General features: G+C 38.3%; 1 protein-coding gene across 9 annotated transcripts in view; it reads left to right on the top strand.

Annotated features, from left to right (window-relative positions):
* Positions 1-25,624, top strand: part of LCOR (ligand dependent nuclear receptor corepressor) — a 91,013-nt gene that overhangs the window by 12,882 nt on the left and 52,507 nt on the right. For 3 of the 9 annotated variants that reach the window (XM_052799081.1, XM_052799087.1, XM_052799089.1), the window contains exons 2-3: positions 18,953-19,018; positions 19,442-19,521. The exons of 1 other annotated variant lie outside the window; for it this stretch is intronic. In XM_052799081.1, the coding sequence (XP_052655041.1) occupies positions 18,953-19,018; positions 19,442-19,521 (146 nt within the window). Of the gene's footprint in view, positions 1-5,054; positions 5,148-16,514; positions 16,619-17,290; positions 17,385-18,952; positions 19,019-19,441; positions 19,522-22,227; positions 22,277-25,624 lie in introns of those variants that run through there. 5 more of the 9 variants (XM_052799082.1, XM_052799084.1, XM_052799083.1 and 2 more) reach the window with 5 other exon arrangements.

Below are 25,624 nucleotides of genomic sequence, written 5' to 3'. Positions count from 1 at the left end.
TGTTTCTTTGGGGTTTCAGGGGGATTGTGGGTTTATTTTTGTTCTTTTTTTGATGGGGTGAGGGTAAGCATAACTAAGAGACCTGTTTGAAGGGAAATCATGGCTATTTATTTTTAAGGTACTGGAACTACAGACTAAACTCTGATAGTCTTGCAAATATATCTTAAAGCATTTTTTGGAAACAGACGAAATATTGCCCACTCTAGGTGAAAAACAGTTTCAGGTAAGTACCTGTCATCTTCCCATGAGAGCGAAAGAAATGTATGTGTTTGAAGCCTTTGCTTATTAGAGTTCTAGCTTAAAACTTGGAGGATAGTGTTTGGGGAGAGACTGGTGGGAGAAGGCAGGCAGGTTCTGTGGTTTGGTTTTTTGGTTTTTAAGCTTAGAAAGCCAAATAGAACAGCTTTTTCCAGATAACTTCTAAAAGCTTATTGTTTTCAGTTAATGAGTTAAGGGTTAGGACAGCATAGAGTTTTGCCTAGATAGATTCATGAGAGAACCTTTCTTTTAAGGAAATTGACATCAGAAAATGGCCCTCAAGAACATTTAATAGAACCACTGTTGGCTTATGAGCCATGAGTTATTGTTTTTCCAGAATAAAGTTAAACATTATGCTATTTTTTTAACTGTATTGCATCACAGTAATGTAAGCAAGTTTGTAGAGGGTCAGATTTCTGAAAAGGCATGAAATTATTCTCTGTGCAAAATGACTATTTTAGTAGAAAATATTGATATTTATTGATTATAGTTTAGATATCAAATTTAGGATATATAGTGTGTGTAGAAGATGCTACAGGAAACATTCAGTAGACTTTTTTCCCTTTTAAATAAAGGAGAGGTTATGCTAGAGCAATTGTAATAAAATATTTCACCCTGACTTTGAACAAACTGCAAGTCAATCTACAGCCCTTGCCAAACTGTGTGAATTTGCATTGCATTTACAGTTGATACAGGTTTGGGCAGTAACCCTGATGGTAATTTCTGAGAAATCACAATTTTATGTCATTTAACCTAAATGAGCAGTATGGGAGAGTACAGTTGTTTAATGCCAGCCAATATAGAAGATCTTTCAGGAAAGGCCTTGGTTCTACCACAGGAGAAGAGAGTACACATCCAAGGGATGCATAGCAGTGGAAGTGAATTTTCTTGTAAAAACATGATTCATGGTTACATAGTAGTTTTTAATCTAGTGTAGATTTAAAATGCTGTAGAGAGGGGTGATCATACCACCTCCTTTGTGCTAGTGCCCTCACTTTGTGTAGATGCATGGTGGGTTGATCAGGGAACTGATCCCTGAGCCATCTTGTCATGTTACCATGCAAATTGAGGGGTGGGGAGGATGAATGGGATCAGCCCTTTCAGTGGAGAGGTGGATTTATCATGGATTAAAGTGCCAGGTAATCAGTAAACATAGCTTCAAGACATTGGAGACATGCTGCAGAGTGAACTTCCATGTTTACAGTAACCTTCAGTTTGCAGTAATCTGTCTTCTAGTAACTTGGGATAAGCAAGTTGTGGAATTTTGAGTCTTCTTACTCTGCTTCTTGTAATTAAGAATTTACACAGTATATTTTGGCATCATGCATTTTACATGCACACACATTCTACTGCTGTTAAATTTTTTTTCATCTTCTAAAGCACGAGTCAGGCAAGCCTCATTCTGCTCTTGATGGTGCTTTGCTAGTGAATGTGCCTCAAGTTGCAGTATGTCTCCAGTGAGTAGATAAAAATCTTTTATCCAATGTTTATGTTCTTCATAAAATTAACAGAAACTTACAGAGAAACTGATGCTGTAATGGAGACATTAGGATCATTGCTAGTTGCTGTCAGCAGAAGATGCTTTCAGAGATCAAAACAGCTCAGTCTATCTTTATATCCCTTACTAGTGGTTCTCATAGGTATTTCTTGTTTCTGGTCCCTACAGCATAATGGTAATCTTAATTCTTCTCCTTTTGGATTAGAGTTGGCATGCTTTTGAATGTTAGCCTAAAGGAAGGGTTTCTGTTTACCTGCTTGGGTGATCTGCATATTTGGGCTTTAAGGAAATGACAGCAATCCCTGTGAGGTTACCATACACCTTTAGGTTTATGATCTCAATTGGGGAGATGGACCAGTGCTGAATCAGCTTGTTCAGGGGCAATACTTTCCCAAATGGCAGAGGCAGTAGATTTCTAGCCATGGGAACCTCCTGAGGGTAGTTGACCCCTCATCACACCAGACCACTGTGAAGCATTCTTGTTTTAGTTCAGTATCTTCCCTTTTCACTGAGAAATAATCCCGACCACAGAGGATCCATGGGTTGATCACAAGATGTATGAGTTGAGCAGGTTTGGACTGGACTTTCTATGTGGTCATTGAGTCAGGGTCCATATTCATAATGGCTACTGGTTTAGGGCTTTTGCCTTTAGACAAGGTTGAAAGTTGATACAGGGCTTGCTTCCAAACAGGAGTCACCAGGGAAAAAAATCATGTAGAGCTAAGGGCAGTTCAGCACTTTTGCTGAATTCATCTGCTGAGATTTGTCAGCCAGCAACTCTGATGGTTGACCAAGGAGTACAACAGGGCTATGTCAGACCAGCACAGTGTTCGGGAGAGAGAACTGGAATAAGAACCATTCCCAGAACACATCCATTTGCTCATTCAGCAGTAGGTCCCTTTGCCTTCCATTGGAGCTTTGTGATCCATGTGGTGGTCTCTCCTGCAGGAGCACGAATCTGGTCTGCTTCTGTGTGTCTTGTCTGTTCTCAGCAGCACACTGTGCAAAAACCTATGCAGCACGTGGTATTGTTGACTCTAGCTCCTTCCTGTTCTAATAGGCCTTGATTCTCCAGCATCTTCAGTGTAATACACATCTCCCATGTTTTTCACTTACAAGGAGTCCAAGGCAGTTACACATCTAACAAATCAGAGTAAGTGCATACTCTGTTCTTGACCAGTCTCTTAAGCAGTAGCTACACTTCTAGTTCCTAAGCAGATGTACTCTGGGGTTTGCTGAGCATGCTTTTCACAATGGCATTAAGGCAACCCCTTGTGTGGCCACTTACACTTTGCCCTTATTGGAATTGGGATTCTGGGCTAGTTAAACCTTTGTCTTAACCCTGAACAGCCATTCTTATGCAAGGTGAACTTGCAGAAGTTACTTATTTAAAAAAAAAAAAAGGAGAGGGGGCATGGGGGAGCAAAATCACTTGTCTTGTCCCTTATGCAGTCTCATGAACTTGCACCAGTGTAACTGAAACTCATGGAGTGCAGGGGTAGGTATGAGTGATGGAAGAGAGAAGGGAAGGGCTGCAAAACCTGCTGTTACTGCTGAAAGATATGCTCATGAGACTGTGCTTTAAATCTATAGCCTTGATTGGATTTTGCCTCCATGAGTTTTGCCTCATGCTAGCACTGAGCCTTCAAAAGGGGCAAAAGATTACATAGATACTTTGCCTATGTCCTCTGGTGCCAAAAGCAAAGGTTAATTTTTGTCATGTCCAAAGCCTCACATGTTCTTGAAGTGCATTGAGTTCTTCAATGAGATGATGTGGTTCTTGGTTCTGTACTGTCCCTATAGTTTGAACTGCTTTAAAATGGTACTACAATACCCTGTGTTTCATGTGCCTTTGGTTTGAGGGATGCCTGATAATCTGTCGTTTGAATCTGAATTGAAATACGTAGGACTAACCAGCCTCTATCAAAGATGAGGCAGACTGGTAGGAACTGTTTCTTTGTTCTTGCTATCACGCCACAAGCAGAAGCTGTAGATGTTCATAGGATGACTTATTTAAGAAATCATGTAGCTTAGCAGTTGTCAAGAGGAGGGAGAACCTTCGTTCTCCTGTTTTCATGTGATGATGATATGCATAAACTGAAGTACAAGCCTCCATGCTGGAGCTTGTCCTAAGATTCAGCAACACGATAGGCAGAAAGATGGCTTCTGTTAAAAGTTTTTTTTTTCTTTTATTTCCTTTTTGATCTGTGGACTGCCCTGAGTATAAAGCATCTACATAGTTGCCTCACAGAAGCCTTGTTACTGAGAGTAACAAATCCTGCAAAATTAGCCTATTCTGTTAATTTGGGAATGAAGCAGAATAAATGGTTTGTCGTTTGTGCCTGGTAGTATTTCTGAAGAACAAAGGCTTGACAATTCTTGGAAGATGTATGCTGGTTACTTAAACTTCTGCGTTTGTATTTATGTGGCTGCTGCGAGTGGGGATCCTCTTGTAGCCTTTCTAAAGGTGGAATCGGTTCTTTCCTCCTGTTGTCTTTGCCCTTAAAGCTGGATAGTGCAGACATCTACCACGACAGATGAGTGGATGTCATTCTTGGGAAAGTAACTTTAAGGCAAAAGTAAAGGGTGAAGGTTTTGGCGGGTTTTGTTGTGTGTGGTTTTTGGTTTTTTTTGGTTTGTTGGGTTTTTTTAGTTGTTGCACTAGCTGTTTTGGTTTCCTTTCTCAAGGACCACATGAACAAATCTGAACAATGTGAGGTTGCGTTGCACCTGTAAAAATGGATTAATTTTGTTAGCTTCCTCCTGTTCTGCACAAAGCCACGAGCAGCAGAAGTACTGGAAGAACCTGCTGCGTAGGCTTATGCTAACCGTATGTTAACTTTGCTTAAAAAAAAATTAAACCCTACCTCCTGCAGAACTTGATTTGCCATTGAGAAGAGCTTTCCACTTGCTGGGAGTGAAGGGGAATTTTTCAGTCCCTGGCAATTGTGCAAGGAGATGGCTATTGTTACTGGCTCAAAGACTGTAGAAAGAACTTTAATTTCCCTGCTCTGTTTGATGCCTCTGCAACTCCAAACTGTTTTTCAATGCAAATATTCAGCTGACTGTCCACTGTTGCTGCTTCTAGGTTTCTTTCATTTTACTTTTTCTTCCCCTATCCTCGTGTTTCCTCTACATTGAGTGTTTGAAGTTATTTTTCATGAGACATTTTTGTTTCCAGACTAATTTTATTTTCTCTCTAGGTCATTAAGTATTTGTCTTCACTAATGTTTACAACATCTCCGAACATAGTATCCTCTGTGAATTTAACTAACATGCTGTTTACCCTTTCTTCCAGATCCAGTTTCTGATCCTACTTCCACATTTGGGAGTATGCAAGGGACAAACACATCTCTTTGCGTAGCTTGACTGGATATCCCAAGACTAGGATGTTAGTATATTTAAACAATTTTTTGCATTAAAATGTTGCCAGTATCTTAATTGCACATAGATTATTATTTTTTGAAATGTAATTAGCTTTATTGGCATTATGCATATTCAGAAGCCTGCTAGTAGAAACAGTTTTTCTGCAGTCTGACTAGTGCTCATTGGTGACTTTAAAATGGGTGCAGGAGTAGGAAGAATTTCAGGGTTGATTTTTAAATGAACCAAGCTTATTTAGTGTTATAGCTTTAGCACTCATTCTTGAAAATCTTAGCTCTTTGTCTAATCAGATTAACTGTAGGTTAATCCAAGAACATATAAAATCTTTAGACTGTGTTCAAGATATTTATGAAAGACCACTTCAGACTTCTGAATGCATGAATACAGGTCCTAGGAGAGATTTTTAAATACTTGAAATAGTCAAATACCTATAGAAATACTTGCATCAAATAAGTGTTAACAAAAAAATAAAATTGCACACTGAAGTTTTTTGAATCCCTGCATTGCAGGTCACATTATTCTGGTACTTGTAAGGAACCAGTTGTCTGGAAGAGAGAAACCCTATGCTAAACTATTTTTGCAGATTTGATAATGCAGCTTCCTTTAAAATGTGTTTTGTGATTGTGTAGTTATTGCAAAATGAGATATTGCATGTTTTCTGTTATGTAAGCAATTGTCTGGCAGTAATTAGCAGTTCAAAGATAAGTCAGCATTAAACTAATGTGCTATTTTTAAAAATGTATTTTTGACTCTGCTACCTCTTGGAGTGTCTCATGTATTCAACTACTACTATATTTAATTGCTTTACTTATTGAAATACTACTATAAGCAACTATTTAAATTACTGAAGTGAATTTGATGCTGAATGCAATGTTCATTGTGTAGCTGTGGATTTTGCAGGTTCCTCTGCAGCCTTAGTTTTCCAGTGCGCTTTCCGTTCTTTTTCCCTTGTAAATGAAAGGAGCCTTCTCTTCATGTGGTTTGAATTTCTTTTGTTAAAACTGTTGCTAATCTTCTTGGCTAACATTTTAAAGCAATTGGTTATAGTTTCTCTGCTTGGATTTTCATTTGTACTGTCCAGCTCTGTACTTGGGTAATAAATTTAGGTAAGACTGCAGTTCTTCTTTGGCTTAGCTACTTCAACAGATGTTCTCAGAAGAACTAGTGTTAGGAAAGTGCAGTGTTTTGTAACACTTGTTCTAGTATCCCGCTGCATTTTGGTTTAGTGACTGATTCCTTCACTCACCCCTTCTGGTGTTATTCCTGTGGTTTTACAGAAAAGCAAGTTTGTTATGGTTGCTTACAAGCTTTTCAAGGGAATTTTAGACCCATCGAGTACTATTGTTTGTTTTATCAAATCTGCTGAAGCACAACGTGTTCTAGAAGTCTAACATTCCTTGAGCCTGGAAATGTTTCTGGTGTCAAAGAACACTTTTTTAAAAAAGTCAGCTATATCTGAAATAACCTGCAGAGGATTTCAGGTATAAAATTGACAGTAGTGGGGGACAAGGCACTTACATGAAATTGTTATTAATGCTTCCTGCACACACTGTCTTCAGCAATTTATTGTTCACTCTTTATGGCATACTTTGTTCATTATATGTGCATGATACTCTTTCTTTTAGAGAAACTTATGTATGAAGAATTCTGTAAGGAAAAAATGACCTTAAGGAAAGATGTTTACAAAGTGTCATAGACATAAACCTGTAACTTTTAATATCTGTTAGTGCTACCCTAGACTTTTAATCCCATAGGATCAGATGATTAGCATGTAGCCTGCAGTAGCACAGTTTGTATCAAATTCCTTCACTGTTTATATGGCTGTACTGTTGGCAGTTCCTCGCCATGGATTAGGAAATCCATTTCAGAGATTTTTCTCTGAAAGGACTGTTCAGAAGTTAGAAAAAGAGCTGCTTTGGAAATAAGTGGACAGTGACCCTCATCTTGAAATCTGAAGCTTTTCTAGCAAAGCAGCACTCAAAACTGTGAAGTGTTTCTGTTGTTTCTTCATATAGAGGTTGTTACAGATGTTTCAGTCTCCAGTGAATTTAGCAATACAACATAGTGTGGAATGCCAAGCTTGAGGAACTGTGTGTAGATTACCTGGAAAATTTAACTCAGATTTTGAACAAAGGTCCCGTGGTAGGCAGTTTCTTAGAAGGCCGAGTGTTCTCCCAGCGTTTCTTCACTCAGCACCAAAGAATTGTTTTTAGATCTACTGGGCATCCTAAACAGGGACTTCATTCTTTGAACAGATCTGGGGCAGTAACGGGTCTGCTAAGACCTTCTTATTGAGGTGAAACTGGAACAAGGCTGGCTGCTCTAGAATGCTGATCTCCAGATGTTTGTCTTTGTAACAGTGTGATGTTCTTGACTAGAAACCCATAATTTGATTAATTGTGAGCATATTCTGAGATTCTGCTGTAATTTAATGACATTGAGAAACTTAGTGTGCAGAAAGTGTAGGACTGCTGTCTTCTCTCAAGTTCAGATCACACGCGCTGCTTGCAAGCAAAGAACTTCAACTAGACTGAAAACAAAAGTTGTGAGGGAATAGGGTGGCCTCAACCAAAGTACAGTGGATTAAATGTTTGACTTCCTTGATTACGAACGGGCAATAACATGCTGTGCTTCAGGCATTCTAGAAGGTCTGGAGTAAATGAGATGGAGAAGACTGGGCAGTGTCAAAAAGCTGCACAGAACTGCTTGGCTTGAGGAAGACTTAAAGATGATGATAGCAGCTGAAATTACTTTGTATATAACTCAGTTCAGTGCTATGTAAACTGTTTACTATACCCATAGAAACTGAATTCACTGTAGCTACCCAGAAAAGATACTTGGGCACAACTCTGAAATCCTGAATGGCCATCATAAAAGATGTATTCTCTATCATGTTACTTTTGCATCAACCAAATCCCAAGGGTTTTTTTCTGACTAGCTCTGATCCAGTATCTACTTCAGATGTCTCTCTCAAATCTGAATAATGGGAAGGCAATCTGAAAGAACAAACAAGGAAGTCAAACAGGTCTTGGATGTCACCAGTGTTGCTGTCTGAGCTGTTGCTGTCCTGCCACTTGTTCCTGCTGATGTAAATGGAGTAGGCCAGGAAATTGTTCCTGTCTAGAAATAAGGCAAGCAAAAATGATTATTTTTTTCATTGTCTTCTGAATGCACCTGCACAGTTGTTTGTATTGCCAGTGAAAAGGGAATAGTGTGAATAGACATGCCTGATGTTAAGCAGCCTTTCTTCTGTCCTGTGTTGCTGTCAAGGAGGAAAAAGAAAAGCTCAGCGTAACCCCAGTTGTAGTTGGACACAAAATACCCTAAAGAAACTGAGTGCTTCTCCTGGGAAGCACATCTGCAGGCATAGGTTATGGAATTGATGATGTGTATGTGAAGCTAAAAGGTTAGTAAGATTCAAGGAGTTGCTACCTGAAATGATGGCAAACATTACATGACTTCAGAAGTAAGAGAGAGATTTATCAGTCATTTGCTCTTTGGGAAAATTTCCATTAAACTCCAAAGGTCAGGCTATCTTATAGATGTTTACTGCAAGTTTTCTTGCATCTGTGTGTAGTTTTTTTTAAAGAAGGTTCACTGCTCCTACTCTATACTGAGTAATGCTCCGTCACATCTGGCAATTTCAGTTCCCACAACTTATTTCAGCACCAAATTGTTTTGTTGTTGTAATCTTTTGTTACAAAGTTGTCAGTGGCTGTGCTTACGCTTCTCTGTTTCCAGAGGAGTATGAGGGCTTGCAGCTTCTTTAGTCCATAGGCATAACCTGAGGTGTGAATGAAGGATAGGTAAGAATATTTCTGCTAGTATTTAGCTCTGTTGGCAGAAGAGCAACAATAGTAATACAGCTATATCTTCCGTGCTGTATGCAAGAGTTGTCACGTGCTTACTTTGTACCATTGTGCTCTTGATACTATTGTGCAAACGACCATAAAGCTGGAGAGGGCTGTTAGGCTTTGCTGTGCCCCCTTTTCGTTTGCACCTTGTGTTGTAGACTGATGAATGCCTCACTTGAGGTATACTTTTAAATGTGACTTAAGTGATGACAGTTAGTCACTAATCTGCTCTGTAGCTAGTATGAATTCTATGCTCATGTCTTTCAGTGTTAAGATACTTCTCTTTGTGTGCTGATCTGTTTGTTTTAGGGGTTTTTGTTTAAGATGGATAACTTTTGCCCCCTGCCCAGCTTTCAGTTACCCTTTCATTTTTGTGTAGCTGCCTGTATCACCCACTGATTTCACCTAGACAATCCTTTCTGTTGAGACAAAACTGAACAGTAAATCTGAAAAAGCTAGGGATACTATTCCAGAGTTTCTGGGAAGCCTTCTCAAAACATGGTGTGCTTCATATTCACTGTAGTCATGATTCAGCTTTCTTACCATGATCTAGATTCTTCTTTTCTTCTGTTAGCTTCTTAATCAGAATTTAGATATACTCACTGGTATTTTAGTGAAATAATGACTTGACTTAATAAAGTGGTATGTCTTTGCATATTGTAGGATTTTTCAGGATGCTGTTAGCTAGCTGGAGTCAGAAGGCATACTCTTCATTGGGGCAATTATGTAATGACTTATGATGGAGGTTTATTTAACATCAGACAGACTTTTACAATTGCAAATAACAGAATATAAAGGCTCTTGGCAGTTTTTACCTTACAGGTAAGCTCAGTATATTCACCTCTTAACTAAGAAACATTCAATAAACTTTTACAGGTTTTTGCTATCTGTTGAAGATCATCAGATTTTCAATGTTGGGTGATATAACTATATTTAGTTTCCTAAGTAGAATCACATTTTCATTCCCCTTTGCAGACTTCTGCATAGAATTGAAAATCTCTGTAAAGATGGTGAAAGGGGTATTTATAACTTGAGATCCAAAAAGAAGAGAGTAATGTATTGAGTTAATTTGGTAATGAGTGATGATGTAACTGACTTCCTGTGATCAAGGAGGTGAAACTGAGTCACGCTCCAAGGGTGTGCTTAGATCACAGCTGTGGTTTGGTAGATGATTTTTCTGCTGGCAATCCTTGTTTAAATGGATTCAGCAGCTTGTGTCTATCCTTTCTGGGCTGTTTTTTAGCAGAATTGTTTCAACTAGTCTGGTTTCAGTAGGTGGCTCTGTGTTGCAGACAGAATGATGTGGGGCAGGACTGAGTTGCTAGAGGCAGGCAACCCTCTTCAAATAGGACTGTTGTGGAGTATGAAATATAGCTAATAGCCAGTTTAACCCGCACCTCTGACACGCTTCTGCATCATGCCAATACATATCTCTTGAGGCTGGGGTGGAAATCACTGGAATCCTGTGCTTCCACATATACAACTTTTGGGGGAGAAGGAGGGTTTAAACTGACTTGGGCCTCTGCTATACTTATTTGTGGCAAGTTGACCTGGCAGCACACCTGACTCTGGCTGATTAGTGGTATGAGCATTACTGTGGCCATGAAATAAAGTGGAGCAGTGAACTGATGCTGCTGGAAATCCTAGCTCTTCTGTGGGAGGCATTTTCCAGGCAGATCAGTTCTGTCTACTGCAAGGCTACTCTTACGCTTGCGCCAGGGGAGCATGGCGTATGGGGATAAACACTGGTAGTTAATGAATATCATCTTAACTTTGCTTGGCAGTGAAGCATTAACAGGTTGTCTCCCACAGGAAAAAAGTTTCAAGGTTTTGCTGCAATAAATAATGCAACATTGTTGGATATGGAAAAAATTGCCTCAAGTTTGAGAAATGTTTGGGTCTCTATATAAAATTTTTGGTCCATGATGTTTTGTGCTATTGAGCACTCTCATTCCTTGGCTATTTGGCTCTTTTGATCTGTTTATAAACTTGGTATAGTTTCTTCTCAGTGAAAGTTGTACCTGGCTGCCTGCTGGAACTCCAGACCTGGAGGTTGAACAAATAAGAGCACCGTCTTTGAATTGAGATACTGAAAAACAAATACCACTTCAACTTTTAGTGTTAAAGTTTGTTTGTTTGTTTGGGGTTTTTTTTGTTTGTGGGGGTTTTGGGGTTTTTTGGTTGGTGTGGGGTTTTTGGGGGTTCTTCTTTTTTTTTTTTTTTTTTTTTTTTTAATTTAGATCTTGTTCTACCATTAAGTAAAAACTACCTTTTTAAGGATACATAGAAAGTTGGTAGTTACTGAAACTCTTTTGCTGTCATTCTTTTCCATTTTGTGATATCTGTATTTTCTGGTTTATTTTCTAAAGTAATAAAATGCAAGTATTTACATGAGAAGAGTCCAGTCAGGTTCTGCATTGGTGGTGACTGGCTGTGAAGAAAACCAGGTAGTTGTACAGTAAACCTCCTGATCTTGAGTTAAAATGTAAAACAGAAGCCCACAACCCCTGACTTGAACAACTAGTCAGATTAGTGATGCAGTGCAGTATCTACAAATCAGTATCTACAAATCTTCCCACCCCCACAAATCCACATGAAGATTACTGCTCAGTCTGCCAGAGCAATTGCTGTGTCTTGAGGTGATGTTGAGACAGCTATTGCAGAGAGTCCTTGGCTTTTCTTGAATTCTGCTGCTGAGTCTTTTGATTAGAGATAAGAAGGTTGCATGCCTTCGTGTAATTCTCTTCTTGATATCAGATCACACACAAAAATACTTCTTGTGGGAGGGGGGCAGGAGATGGTCCATATTATACCTTTTGCCTTGCTATACTCTGTACTCTAGCAACAAGCTTTATGACTTGTCACTTCTCTTTTTTGGGGGGTGACTTTTCAGTTGTAATTAGTGAGATAATCTGCCAGTTAGAGCTCTAACGTAGGATGGGGAGACCTGTTTCCATTTCTCGCACTGCAAAACAGCCTGATAACTTGCTTTCTTTGCCCCTCTGCTCTCCCCCGTAGAGGGAAGAGACCTACTGTCTTTTAGGGGATTTTGCAGGGTTCTCTACTGTTGTGAAGGCAAGTGCGTTGCAGCGCTGTAGTCCAGATATGTAGCTGGTTTTCTGTTATACTTAGCTCATTAACTTTTAAATGCCTTGCTGTGAGTTTGATATTGCATCAGAGAAAATGTGCTTAGAGTTGATTCTCAGAGGAAAAGGAATTGCTTGGTTGAGAGGAATGCTTGGAGAGAAGAGTGAGGATGGCCTGCTGCAGCTGCTTCTTCTTTATTAAAATTACAGACCAGTATTGGAATTTTAATGAAGCCTTGCAGGATGGTTGGTCAGAAGCACTTCTATCAACAGTGCTTGTCTGCTGCCGTAGTAGGTTTTTTTTGTCCCTTTTTTGATTTTTCAGCTTACTGCTGTGGTAAGTTACTGTAACAGTGAAATGGCTGTTTGACAGAACATGCACCTTGTTGGCTTCTTGATTGCTTCAAATGAAACTTGTCTACAGGAGATGCTGTTCTACAGTGAGTAAAGCATTAGTCTAAGGCCAAAGGATGGGTTTTTTTCTCTTGAGCACCAAGGGCCTGTTTAGGGACCTCAGCAGGTCATACTACATATTTTGTCCTGGGAACACAAGGTGTTCTGGTGAAAAAAGCTATAGAAGAGCTATGTATTGCTCTATAGGACTTGGTCATACCTGTTCTTTTAAACAGTACCTATCTTAACATCCATAGTTCTTTTCTTCTGTATGCATGTGTCTGTATTGCTCTTACAGAACCAGTTATTGATATTTAAGGTCCCTGGAAAGTCCTTGGATTTACTAAAACATCTGTTGTCTCTGGAGCAGGGAAGTCTGCAGTAAGTCCCCAGGCGGTGCAGCTTCATTAACAAGAATGTGGAAGCATGAACTTTGAAAAATTGCTGAAGATGCACAGCTTTTTCTTTGTTCCCCCAGAAGCTAAGACAAAGTTGGTTTAACTTGTAGTTGGAGTACTTAATAGGGCTCCATTCAGATAACGAGATCTCTCATCATAGGTGGATGGGAGTTTCTTTTATTTTGTTGCATGAATAAAAGAATATTCACAACTTAAAATTATATGCGTGTCCTGAGACTTGGTGTATATTAATAACTGTCCTGTGACTTTTTTCTCCTCCCTTGTTGCTTGGTCTTGCTTTTCTATTAAGATGCCTGTGAGTGAAACATTCAAGTTTAATAGATTTTTGTCCTGAAAGAGACAGAATTCCCGTGTTACACATAGACTGTAGGATTTTTCTGAATTAATTCCTGCTTCAAATCCCATAGCTGTGGATAAATATATCCAATCTTGACCAGAAAATCTAGGCATGAGAAATCCAATAAAAACCTGATGTGATGGTGGTGGCTCTTGCTTCCTACTAGTTAATGAGACTCCTAACATGATGAATGTAAGTGCTGGGGGAGAGTACAAGGGGAATAGATCTTAGCGGCCAGCCCACGCTTACCTAAATAACACCTCCAGAATCCTAGAGTAGGGAAAGCGTCCGTCTGGTCCTGGAGTGCATATCTTGTGTTTTCAATTGGACCCTTGTAAAATTAAGAGTGTCTTATGTGTGGCTGAGTTTGATCAGCTTCCAATTTCAGCTGCTGGATCTGGGTATGTCTTTGAAAAGCTGTTTTTCCTGCTCCTGGATGTGTGTTTTGTGGCTTTCTCCATTCCCCTCCACCCCCCTTTCGAAGTAGTGTTTAATTGCATTTGCTTTGGTAAGCAGCCTCTGTGACCTGGGCCTTTTGTTATTTACTGTTCTTCCTGTCTTTGTATCTCCTGCAAATTTAGTGACTGCTTTCTTCCAAGTCACTGACTAAAATGTTAAATGGCATAGGGCCAAGAACCAATACCTGATGGACCTCACTAGCAGTGGTTTCCCGTTGACACCAACATTTCAAGAGCTGTCACTTAATCGATTTTTAATCTGTTTTGTATGTATTTGGCTGATTTCTGTTTGTTTTGGTTTGGTTTTTCTTTTTAAAATATTTTTCTTTTTTTGTTTTTTTTTTTCTGGCTGGTTTTGGTCAAAATGTGTTCTGCTAGCCCAAAAATGTTACATAAATCTAAAAATATTACATCAAGCCTGTTACTGTTGTTAATCAAATTTGTAGTTTCATAAAAGTTAAATAAGATAATTTGTGTAAGCCCATGTTGATTGACACCATTTTTGCTGTTAATTCCTCAGTAGTCCTCTGAGCCGTTCCTTGGTTTTGAAAACCTTTCCCAGGTTGAGACCCTAGTACTAATCTGTTTAGTGTTTTGACATTTGAAAGGGATGATTTTTTTTTTCCCCCAGCCCATTGGAACTTTCTCACTATTCCAAGACTTTCTGGAATTAAACACTGCTGCAAACATTCTTTGAGTAACTCCCACAGAAAAAAAATCGCCTCCATAGGATTTTAAGACTGTTAACTTACAAATGTTAAATAACATAACTTTTATAGATTTTGTTGAATGATCGTATGCCATTCTGTTGAGTGTTTGTTTGTTAATATACTACCATATTCTTACAGGATTTTTTTTTAGGTGATACGCATATGTGCCACCTTTTTGATTTTTATCTTTGCTTACTTTAAAGCTGTGTGTGTCTCTGTGCTCTGACCTTTGTAACATTTCTGAATTTTGATTTACGCTCTCTGCTCTGAATCCCCCTGCTCTTCGTCCAACCTATTCTCTCTTCTTCATGCTTTCACACATTGTGGTTTTGGTTTTTTGGGGGTTTTGCTGGTTTGTTTTGTTTTGTTTTTAAATTAACAGGTCAGATTTTTTCCTATTATATTGTTTTGAGGGTTTCTAGTAAAAAGTTTGTAAATAGTTAAGAAATTTAAACAAAAGATGTAGACAACTATTGTCTTAATTGATTTAACTCAATTTCCAGCTTTTTGAAGTTGTCCTTTTAAAGTGCAAATTGCTATCTATTAGGCTGATTGTTTACTATAAATAAATGCTGGTGAATCAGTTGTCTTTTTTCTATTGCAATTGGTCTACAGTATCTACATAACTACTGCCCTGGCTCGTACTTACTTAGCCTATTGACATCTAGTTTACAAACTGATATTCACAGATTAAATTGATATTCACAGATTAGGGTTGAAGAGTTGATAACTATGTATGTTGGGTTTTTGGTTTTTTTTTTATTTTCCCCCTTCAGGGCCCTTGCTATGTTGATTTATTTTTTATTAATTTTTTTTTATTTGGACTTCTTTAACAATTTATGTAGTAGTAAAGATGGATTGTAGCTTTTCTTTTCTTTACTACCCTCAAATTTATTTGACTTCTAGTTAGTGGTACAAGCTTTACTGCTTTCACTAGGTATGTGTGTAAAGCTGAATTATGTAGTGAGTATTAAAGCGTATGTTTGAGCTGTGCTGTTGCAGGGTAAAAAGCATTGTTTGAAATGCTAGCCTTTGTGTCAATGGCAGTCCAGAAATGCATCCCTATCTTCTTCTGAAGATCTTGCATTCCTGTTTTTTAAGGGGGAGAATGTGTCTGACTAATCTACAACACTAGAGATCAGCCAGTAAAGTCCTCTCTTGGATTATCAACTTCTGTAATAGTGTTATCTCAAGGAGCCTGGTAGCTACTTAATCATTACAAGTACTCTCAGTTTTAAGGCAAAAGATGATATGAGGATCTAACTGGATTTTTTTTTTCTTTTTGGTAGAGCTTGAAGTTAAACTGTTGTCTTAAACTGTTAACCAACAAACTATAATTACAGTTTAAATTTATGACTTAAAATATTTGGTTACAGAAGGGAGGATGAAAATGCCAGAAAAGATGAAAATAAAACTGTTTAGCTGCAGAGACAAAACCGGTGAAACTTGACCATGCTGAAAACTGCATAGTTAACTCTTTCTTTTTTTCCTTTTGTTTTAGTTTTAATTTCTGTACTTGTTACTCTTAGCATAAAAATGGCACATCCATATTCTGATTTTTGTCAGAGGACATTATAGAGAATAATGTTTCTTAAATATTGCTTTACTTTTAGAGCTAACAATTGTGAAATAGTAACAAGTGTGTAACAACCTCTGCATTTAAAAAGTTAGTCCACCCTTGCTTCAGTACTAAGAGTTTTCTTTGTTCTTTCTGGGATTTTTTTTTTTTTTTTGCTAATTCTTCACTTACTGGAGAGCCTTCTGAGATAGAGAAAATATTTTACACTTTATAAATGTTGTATTTTTAAAAAAATTAAAAACTTTTTTTCTAAATTCTTACACTAACACCGTAAGGATGTTTTCCCTTGTATAGGTCACCAGTAACATTATAAGGGTTAAATGTATGGCTGCTTTAATTGTGAGGAACGTACCTAAGAAAGCTCTAAAATATTGGGATCTTCATCCTTTTTTCTCTTCTGTTATTCCTGCAACTTTTCCACTGGCCCTGCTCTTCAGCTGCTGTGAACTGTCAGACAGTGAAATATGGATGATGAAAATATAGAAACTGGAATTTAGCAGAGGCAGCCATGTTAATTTCTGTTCCATTTGAAATGCAGGAAAATATCATCTGCCAAATGGAAAAGGACAATCGGTGGGAAAAGAAATGTTCTTTTCAAGCTTCTAAGAGCAGTGACAATGGAGAGAAAAAATACTATAAAAAGTAGGCAGCTCCTTTTTCAAGATTTTGTTTTCAATGTATTATGCATGATTAACTGTACACAGTTGCTCTTTTGGAGTCCTGAATGACTGAACACTACATCGCAGGGCTTATACTGTCTTTACTGCCTTGCACTTTGCATTTGGGGGGGAATAGGTCTCATCTTCATGGCAGTTTTGCCAGTCTTTAGTATAATTTTTGAATACATTCATACTTCCCTTACTTGCCTTTTTTAATGTCAAGCATTGCACATAAGATGTTCTGCTGTTGCTATGCAACTGCTAAATCCAATATTTAATATTAATAAAAACCAAGTGGCATTAGCATCACTGAGAACAGTGGGCTAGCAAACTATGATTGTACAATATCCAAGCTGTAAAACTTGGCAGGGACTTCAGTGTGCAATTGCATGCATAGCAAACTGTGGGGCATGAGTCATTGGCAGTTACTATTTTAAGAGTGGTGAGTTTGAGTAAAATTTCTGAGCTCTTCTGATTTTTATTTATATCTATAAAAAATACAATTTTTTAAAACAAAAAGATAAAGAATGAGGTTGGTTAGCTGTTTTCCTTAAGGTTTCATTTGAGATACAAATTCTGAGAGGTCACTACCCATAAAAGAGTCAACGTTACAAACCTACGGGTCAATACCCTGATTCTCCTATTTTTCTTCTAGGTCAGGTTGGTTGGCCCTTTCCCACTGTTCCTGCCACTTCCTGAACCCTGAATTGGCTTTTTTTGGAGGCAGTGCTACTTCTCTGCCTGACAAGGTGCTGTTCAATGGGATGTTTTTGCAGTTTCTCCTCTTCCACCTTGTTTTCTGATCTCTCCCCTATTTCTCTTTACTCTTGACTGTTATTTCACTGTCACTCTTTCACCTTTTGTTTTTGTTTTTTTTATTTTTGTTCTCCACTCAATGCTTTCTGAGATCAGAATTTTAGTATCAGCCTCTGATAGGCATTAGATCAGGGATGGTGGTGTGCCCTGGCAATGCTTTGGCCATTTAAGTCATGTTGCAGGCTGCAGATTTTATAGGGTCCTGCATCTGGTATCTGAAGATGTTAGTGCACTGGCACTCTTGCTGACACCCAGAGGGATGTAACAGTACTTGTCCTTTCCTTTTGAAGACTGCTGTCCAAAAGATAACTTTGATACTAGATATGTATGTAGTCAGAGTTATTTTAGAATTATTGCTCTTTTGCAATGTAGTAACAGATTTCCTTCATAACGTGATCATTTAGATTTCGATTTGTTTCTTAAAAGGGCTATTTCAGGTAGTTTATCTGTCCCCAATTCACACATGCAAGTTTCTGTAAATTTAAAACCATATTTTTCTGTCTTAACATTTTTTTCGTCATTTCTTCTTCTGCGTCTCAAAGATTGAGGCAAGTAGAAGTTGCCCCTAGCTATATGCAAACTGTTATTAAACCTACAAAGCAGAAGTATTAATGGGGGGGGAAAAATACAGTAAGTTGTAGTCTTGAGTTTTATGGTCAAATCGGGAATACATTTTTATAAGCAGGTGGAATTTGTTTGTCCCCCTTAAAGTAGTCTTTGTACTTTTCATATTCACTCTGCTAACCTGTCTTCTCACAGTATTGGGTAGTTAATAGCTCTGTAGATTTTACTGCCAGCAGGACTTTAGTGTAGTATTGATTTAACATTTTCCAAATAACGGCAGTAATTTCGGTAAAGGTTTTTCCTCTTTTGGAATAAACTAAAATTGGTTAGATTTATTTTAAGTGAGGCATAAATCATGGCATTGAAGTAAATTGGACTGTGTATCTTAGATGCAGATCTGTGATTGGAATTTGGTTCCTTAGTTGCATGACACTGCTGAATCCCTTTCCTTCGACTTTTCTCTCCTCAAACATGTAACTCTTCAGGAAACACTGATTCTAACATTTGCTGAAATTCAGAAAAGCAACTGAGTGCCACTCAGATGGAAAAATTTTTTTTTTTTTTTTTTTTAATTGGGAAAATGTACCTTATTTCAGTTCGGAGGCTTAAGCAAGAGAAATTTTTTTGTATAGAAATTACCTGGTCACATTGTAGAACCTACAACTTATTTTATTTTCAAAATGGTTTATTTCAATGTCGTAATGTTCTTTGTTTTTAACCTAGCTATTTACAAAAGTACAGGAGTTGGTGGTCTCTAGATTGTGCTATGATTTGTCAGTAGTTCAGTCATCACAATTGACCCATGCATCTTGTAATACTTAGAGAAAACACATTGAGCTCTGTTCTTGGAACAGATAAATATAGAACTGCTATTGTGAATATTCTTGTAGTGACGTACTTAATCTAGAAAGCTAACAATTCTTTTATTTGCTTTTAGGGTTTGAAAGTATTCTAGAAGGCCTGTTTGGACCTGGATTATTAAAAGATCTCAGTTTGTTTAAAGGTATTCAATCTCTATGTTTGTATCTTGTTCTGCATTTCTAATGACAGAAGCAGCCCCAGCTCTGCCTCTAGAAAATGTGTGTTACCGTGGTGATTTGTGCTTTCCCCCCCCCCCCCCCCCTCCCCCAGGCAGCGCTCACAGTTAGTTTCATATTGGCTAAAATTACTAATGAGTGTGCGTTCATCTTTATGTAGCTGGGAGTGTATTTGGCAGTGCTCGGAAAAACAGATTTGTTGTGCATAGATAAAATGTATACAGTTTGGTAATCTGGGGATTTAGAAAAATGGCCGAAATGAAGCCTGCATCCTCAGAATGCAGGCAAGAATGTTGTGAAACAGGTATTTAATTCGGCATTTCTCTTTTGGCTCCAGTTGTGTCGCGGTTTATGAATATGAAGTAATTTGCTATTCCTCTGATTTACAGACTGTGAGCCTGAAGGTGTTTCTGATTGGTCTTTTGATGAAAATTGTCTTTTCTGCTGCCTGAGAAGAGAAAAAGTGAAGGTAACAATGCAGATGTGTGAAGCTAGTAGTTGTAGGGGAGGGACAAAGGGAGGGAGTTTGCTGCTCCTAGTTAACTGAACATAGAAAAATCTGCAACCTCCTACCCCTTTCCCCTCCTTCAGAAAAAGGCTTTCTGAATTAAAATAATGCAAGTTAATTGAACAGACTTGCCTCTTCTCTGCAACTTTTTCTTTCTAGTATGTGATGCAGTTTTTTTTTCTTTTCTGTGTAGTGGCTCTTTCTGTTTGGTGTTTTTTGTTTGGTTTGGGTTTTTTGAGTTCTTTGTAAGAGATCTTGTTGGGATCATGAAACCCTTCCCAAGGGAGCCAAACTGTGGCTTGTGCATGTTTACTACCGTCAGAGGCTGGGCTTATCTTCAGTATGGAAATGTGGTCCATTTTAACAACCTAGAGTCTTGTTCTGTATCTTGGAATCTCTTTCCCTATGGGCCATATCCCTTTTTTTAAAAGGCTCATGTGCATGGTAGATTTTGTACTGTGCTTGTTTATAACCAAGTCAGAGCCTAAATGTGGACAAGTCAGCTTTGCCCACATAATAAACTTGCAGTTTGTTTTCTTAACGAGATTATAGTGTATATGAAACAAAGGCTATCGTGCTATACGTGATTGTTGCTCAGACCATGTGTTGAAATAATGATTGTTCTATAGCATAGGAAGGAAGGCTCATCTGTCTTGGCAAAACTTCACTTGCTGAACTCTTTAACTACTACTTCTTCCTGCACAATGTAAAATAACATGCAGAGTGGATCTCTATCAACTTAAGAATGAAACAAAAGCACCCTTTCCTCTGCAGCAGCTAACATTTATGGCTACATGGCTTGTTTATAAAGGAATTACCTTGTTGACACTAATACTTGCCATGTTGCCAGTTTATGCTTGGTTTTGTATTGCAGTTTTTGTTAAGGCATGGGGAGAAGGGTTAGGAACGCTTGCATTTAGAACAGATAAAAGGTGTAATTCTTTCACTGAGACTGACAGCAGGTAAGCTGTATATATGCTTGTGCTGTAAGAAGTTCTGTCTTGTTTGACTTATGTCATATCATAAAAAGACAAGATCCAGTGTTTAGCACAGTTCTAGTTAAGCCACTGAATTGATTCAGAAATTAATTTTGTGCTGCGGTCAGAGACTGGTCGTAGTATGGGAGAATCACGTAGTGTACAGCGTACAGGTAGATCTTCAAAAAGACTGTTTAATCTCAATCATCCTCACAGGTCCACAGTAACTAAAATAAAGCTCCTGAAAATCAGTGATTGTTAGGTGAAGACAAAAACTAAGAGCACGAATATCCACCCTACAGCATGCTGATTAGGCATTGTCGTCTTGTCCTTTTCAAGCTTCTACACAACCTTTAGACAGAAGCGGAGATAGTACTATTTATATTTTCATGTACTTTGCTAGGCTTTTCTTTCTAGTTTCACATAGTAGAGTGTAGCCCATGGTTGTGAGTATCACTGAAAAACTGGCAATGTGTTTCTTATGCTTGTGTTAGTTATCATTTACATTAAGGTTCTTCACATGGTTTCCCATTGTACCGTGTGGTGGCTTTTAAATGGGCAAAAGAAAAGATGCAGATATGGTCACATCTGGTGTGCTCTGTGATGTTTTGGCATCAGGGGCCTAAGGAGATTTTAGGATTGTGTACAGACTGACGCAGAATGCAGCAGGCGTGTGCAGCATCGCTAGGCAAAGGTGCTAGGTGAAGGGGAAGGAGGTTTTAAGTTCTGAGCAGTCTGGATAGGAATGTGAGTTGAGAGGCAGTGGTAGTGTCAGTCAGCCACTATGGGTTTGGATAGAATAATTTTTATAACTAAAACCCAAGCAATTTCTGTCACTTTACATTTCAGTAGCCAAAAATACCTGTTTAAACCATTTTTCTTACAGCCAGTTGATAAACAGGGACAGCAAAGAGAGCTTTGTACACATGGTTGTTTGCTGGGTGGCCAGGGATCACTGACTGGGAGAGGGGGGAGTGGGGAAGGAGGGTGAACCACTCCATTCAAATCAGACGTGTGACTTCTCTGTTAATCCTGGTGATTCTCCTCATGCTTGGCACAGGGCTTCTTTGGAGTACATAGGATTCCCCCCCCTCACCCTGCCCCCGTCTCGCAGCCTCTGTATTAGTTCTGCTGGGTTGGTTTTCTGGTGAGAGGGTTGGTTTTTTAAGGAAGAATATGGCTGCTTTTAGACCTAGTGAGTTCTTGTATGTCAGCTGAGAGAGATGGCAGGGTGGGAGTGCTTCCTTTCCTCTGTGAGTATGCCAAATTGCTGCGCTGCTGGCTGTTGCTGATGTAATTAGCTTGCAATACAGAGTTAAGTATGACTCTTCTATGGGGGTCTTCAAATAGTATGGATTTAACAATATCATAATTTTGAAATAAAACATCGGAGACTTAATTGTTACAAAAAAGTTTGTAACTTCATTTGGTATTTAGCCAAATGATGGTCAGTCTTCAGCTGATGGACTGAACTAAATTAGAAGTGGTACCTAGTTTATTTGAAATCTCTTCCATTCAACATCTGTGATGATATCTTTAACTCTTCCTTTTATGGAGTTGCAGGCTCAATCCTCTGTAACTGCGAAAACATGTCTGTTCCTGTACATAATGTGGTAGCAGCTGTACTTTCTGTGCCACATCCTCTATTCTGCTTATTTTATTGCTGATGTGCATCTTCTTACCTTTTTAGGGAAAGAACTGGGCAGGATGGGATGATTTGGGTTTGTGCTTGTATACTGGTGAGTTACAGAATTAAAAGGTGTGTAACTGATGTTGTAGCTGGGAGCAAGATAGCCACAAGCCACATATTACAACACTGTGTGGCTGGCTTTTTTTTCCAATGAGTACATCTCTACCAATACCTCCTTTTGGATTAGCAGAATAATTAATTGGTGTACTTGATTTTCATTTTTGAGTGACATGTAGGCACCTGGTCTGACAAGTTCAAAACCAAATAAAATCTTCAGGGTTTTTTTTCTGGATTTCATTTGCCCTTAAGAATTACCTGTAACTTAGGAGACCAGTAGTTGTCCTCAAGGAGAACTGAGTTCTGGACTACAGGATGAGAATTGGAAGCTGTTGTGGTTTAACCCCAGCCAGCAACTAAGCACCACACAGCTGCGCACTCACTTCCCCCCTGGTGGGATCAGGGAGAGAATCGGGAGAGTAAAAGTGAGAAAACTTGTGGGTTGAGATAAAGACAGTTTAATAGGTAAAGCAAAATCCATGCATGCAAGCAAAGCAAAATAAGGAATTCATACACTACTTCCCATTGGCAGGCAGGTGTTCAGCCATCTCCAGGAAAGCAGGGCTCCATAATGCATAACGGTTGCTTGGGAAGACAAACGCCATCACTCTGAACGCCCTCCCTTCCTTCTTCTTCCCCAGCTTTATATGCTGTGCATGGCATCGTATGGTATGGAATGTCAGTTGGGGTCAGCTCTCCCGGCTGTGTCCACTCCCAGCTTCTCGTGCACCCCCAGCCTACTCGCTGGTGGGGTAGTGTGAGAAGCAGAAAAGGCCTTGACTCTGTGTAAGCACTGCTCAGCAATAACTGAAACATCCCTGAATTATCAACACTATTTCCAGCACAAATCCAACACATAGCCCCATACCAGCTACTATGAAGAAAATTAACTCTGTCCCAGCCAAAACCAGCACAGAAGCCAAGATTAGTTTATTAGCAGAGCTGTTTAAGGGAGAAAAAATTACGCTTGCTCTCCCACCCATTTCAGTGATGTTGGTTCTTGCTTTTACAAGCAATCAGATTCAATTACATGCATTCTTCAAAGGATGGAGAACCATCTGCTGAAGTATTCTGAAAAGATTAATTTATTTGTAGCACTAGTTCTACTTGCAAATACTGAGCAAATGCATGGATTTTATGGTAGTCAAATACAAGACAGTTTTTGATAGAGAAATAGACTTAAGTGTTTTCATTGGAAAGGGATAATAAAATAGAGACAAAGTAGGGAGCTAAAATCTTCCCAGACATATTTTTTCCCAAATCCAAAGGGTTATGTGCAGTAATGTAAAGCTTTTAGAAATTGGAATTTTTTTCTTCCATCATATAATGTAGAATACACAATTGTTTCAGTATGGTGTGATCAGAGAGAATAACTAGTTACCTAAGGATCTGCTATCAGGTTATTAACACGGGTGCCTGTGTGCAGAAATGCCTGGGTACATTGATGGGCATGAAAGACAAAAAGGACAAAGTTGGCAGCTCTAGCTGCCCACTCATAGTGAGAGGACATAGATTGGGTTCTATGGGACCAAACCTGGTGAATTTTCATTTGGATAATCTGCAAATATGGGAATTCTCAATTCCTTGTGGGCTTTATCCTTCATAGGAAAGTTTTAAGATAGTATAGTTTGCAAGGTGGTTGGGTTTTGGTTTGGGGGGTTTTTTTGGTCTTTTTTTATGAAGCTTTCCTTCTAAAAAGTAGTACAGACAAGACCCATCAATTCAGACAAATTGAACTCTAAGTGTACTTAACTTTTTTAATTACGGTTCTTAATTTTTCAGTGTAGCTTGTTAAATAAACTGACAGAGCTATCATTACAGAAGAAATCTGTGGCTCCATGTAGAATGTCTGTATCAAATGAGGTAGTCTCTGCTGTCACTTGCTCATAGTTGGAGCTCAAGCCTAATTTAAGATTTATTTTTTAAAAAAGATGCAGATAGATAAGGTCAGAAGAAAGCACCAGTAATAAGAGGGGGAACTGGAAAAAGAATCCTTGAAGAGAACTCAGTTGAGTATATTCATTTGGAAAAGAAAACACTGTTGTCTAAAGCTACATAAAGCAATTCGTACATATTAAAAAAAAAAAAAAAGGGAGGGGGTGACACGACTAATCTCATTAGTTGGTGAGAGCAGAACAAGAAGGATAATACTCTTAAGTACATTAACTATTTTATAGATATATTTAAGCTACAAAAATAGCAAGAGAGAAGATGACTTTTAGGAGCATATTGTGGAGTCTCATGTTGACGGCAGAAGGTTGAGTCCAGTCGTCCAAGTACCATAAAGTACCTGGGCTTCAGTGTAAGGATCTCTAATGATTCTTTCAGTTGTGAAGAAGTGTGGTAGGGTGCAGCATGTGAAGGAGTAATTTTAAAATTCAAAGTTACTCTGATATGATTTGGATATTTTTAAAAGCTTGTAAGTAATTGCTTTACACAAACATCTAAAAGGTAATGCCCAAAAGCTATTACTTGATTATGATTAATCATAATAACAGCCTCTGAATCTGGTGTCCTTTCACTATGGAGGAACATAAACAATAAGTAGTAAACTGTGGTAAGTGTCTGAATAATTCCAAAGAGAAGCTACCACTATCGTTTAAAGCATTAAGTGATAGAATAATTGAAGATGGCAAAGGAAATATCTGAGAATGAGTTGAAGTTGCAGAACTCTTATGATTTTTGATGGCTTCAGAATGTGTTTAAACTGTGTACAGAGATCCTAAGTGCGCTGGAAGATGCTCTAAAACATTTTTAATGGATTTCATCACTTCAAAAAACTCAAGCATTTAGACTGTCAATTCTGTATTGGGTGGTTTTAAAATAATTTTATATGGAGGCTAAAACCTGAAGAGGCTGTTTGTGATAATCTCCAGCTGTGTTTAGTAGTAATGCAGGGTTACAGTTTTGCTTGTGCATAAATATGAATGTAAGCATATTTATTTCCGCTGATATTTTTTTTCCTCTCCCCCTTCTATAGATAATAAATGATATTCAATAGCTATGGATCAGTCAAATTTGTTTTGAATTTGATAAATCTGACATCAGTCATCTTGGTTAATAAGAAAATAATACTGTTTCTTACTATAAAAGTAGGTGTGCTTAGTAAGTGAGGAACATCTTAAAACTAATTAAACCATCTGAATTTTTAGTTGATGCCAAGCTGGGAGCAGTTCTAGATGCTTTAAAGGGCATGCTCAGAATTGAAAATTATCTCAATAAATTTGAGAAATGGGACAGGCAGACTTCTTTTATCAAGTAAAAAATTATAGATGTCTGAAAAGCCATAGCATTGTAAAAGTAGTAAACTATTTGCGGGGATATATCCAGAGAGGCATTT

The sequence above is a fragment of the Harpia harpyja genome, chromosome 10, assembly GCF_026419915.1.
Source record: "Harpia harpyja isolate bHarHar1 chromosome 10, bHarHar1 primary haplotype, whole genome shotgun sequence".
NCBI classification, from domain to species: Eukaryota; Metazoa; Chordata; class Aves; order Accipitriformes; family Accipitridae; genus Harpia; species Harpia harpyja.
Note: the sequence above shows the minus strand (reverse complement) of the source record. Positions and strands in the feature narration are given on the sequence as shown.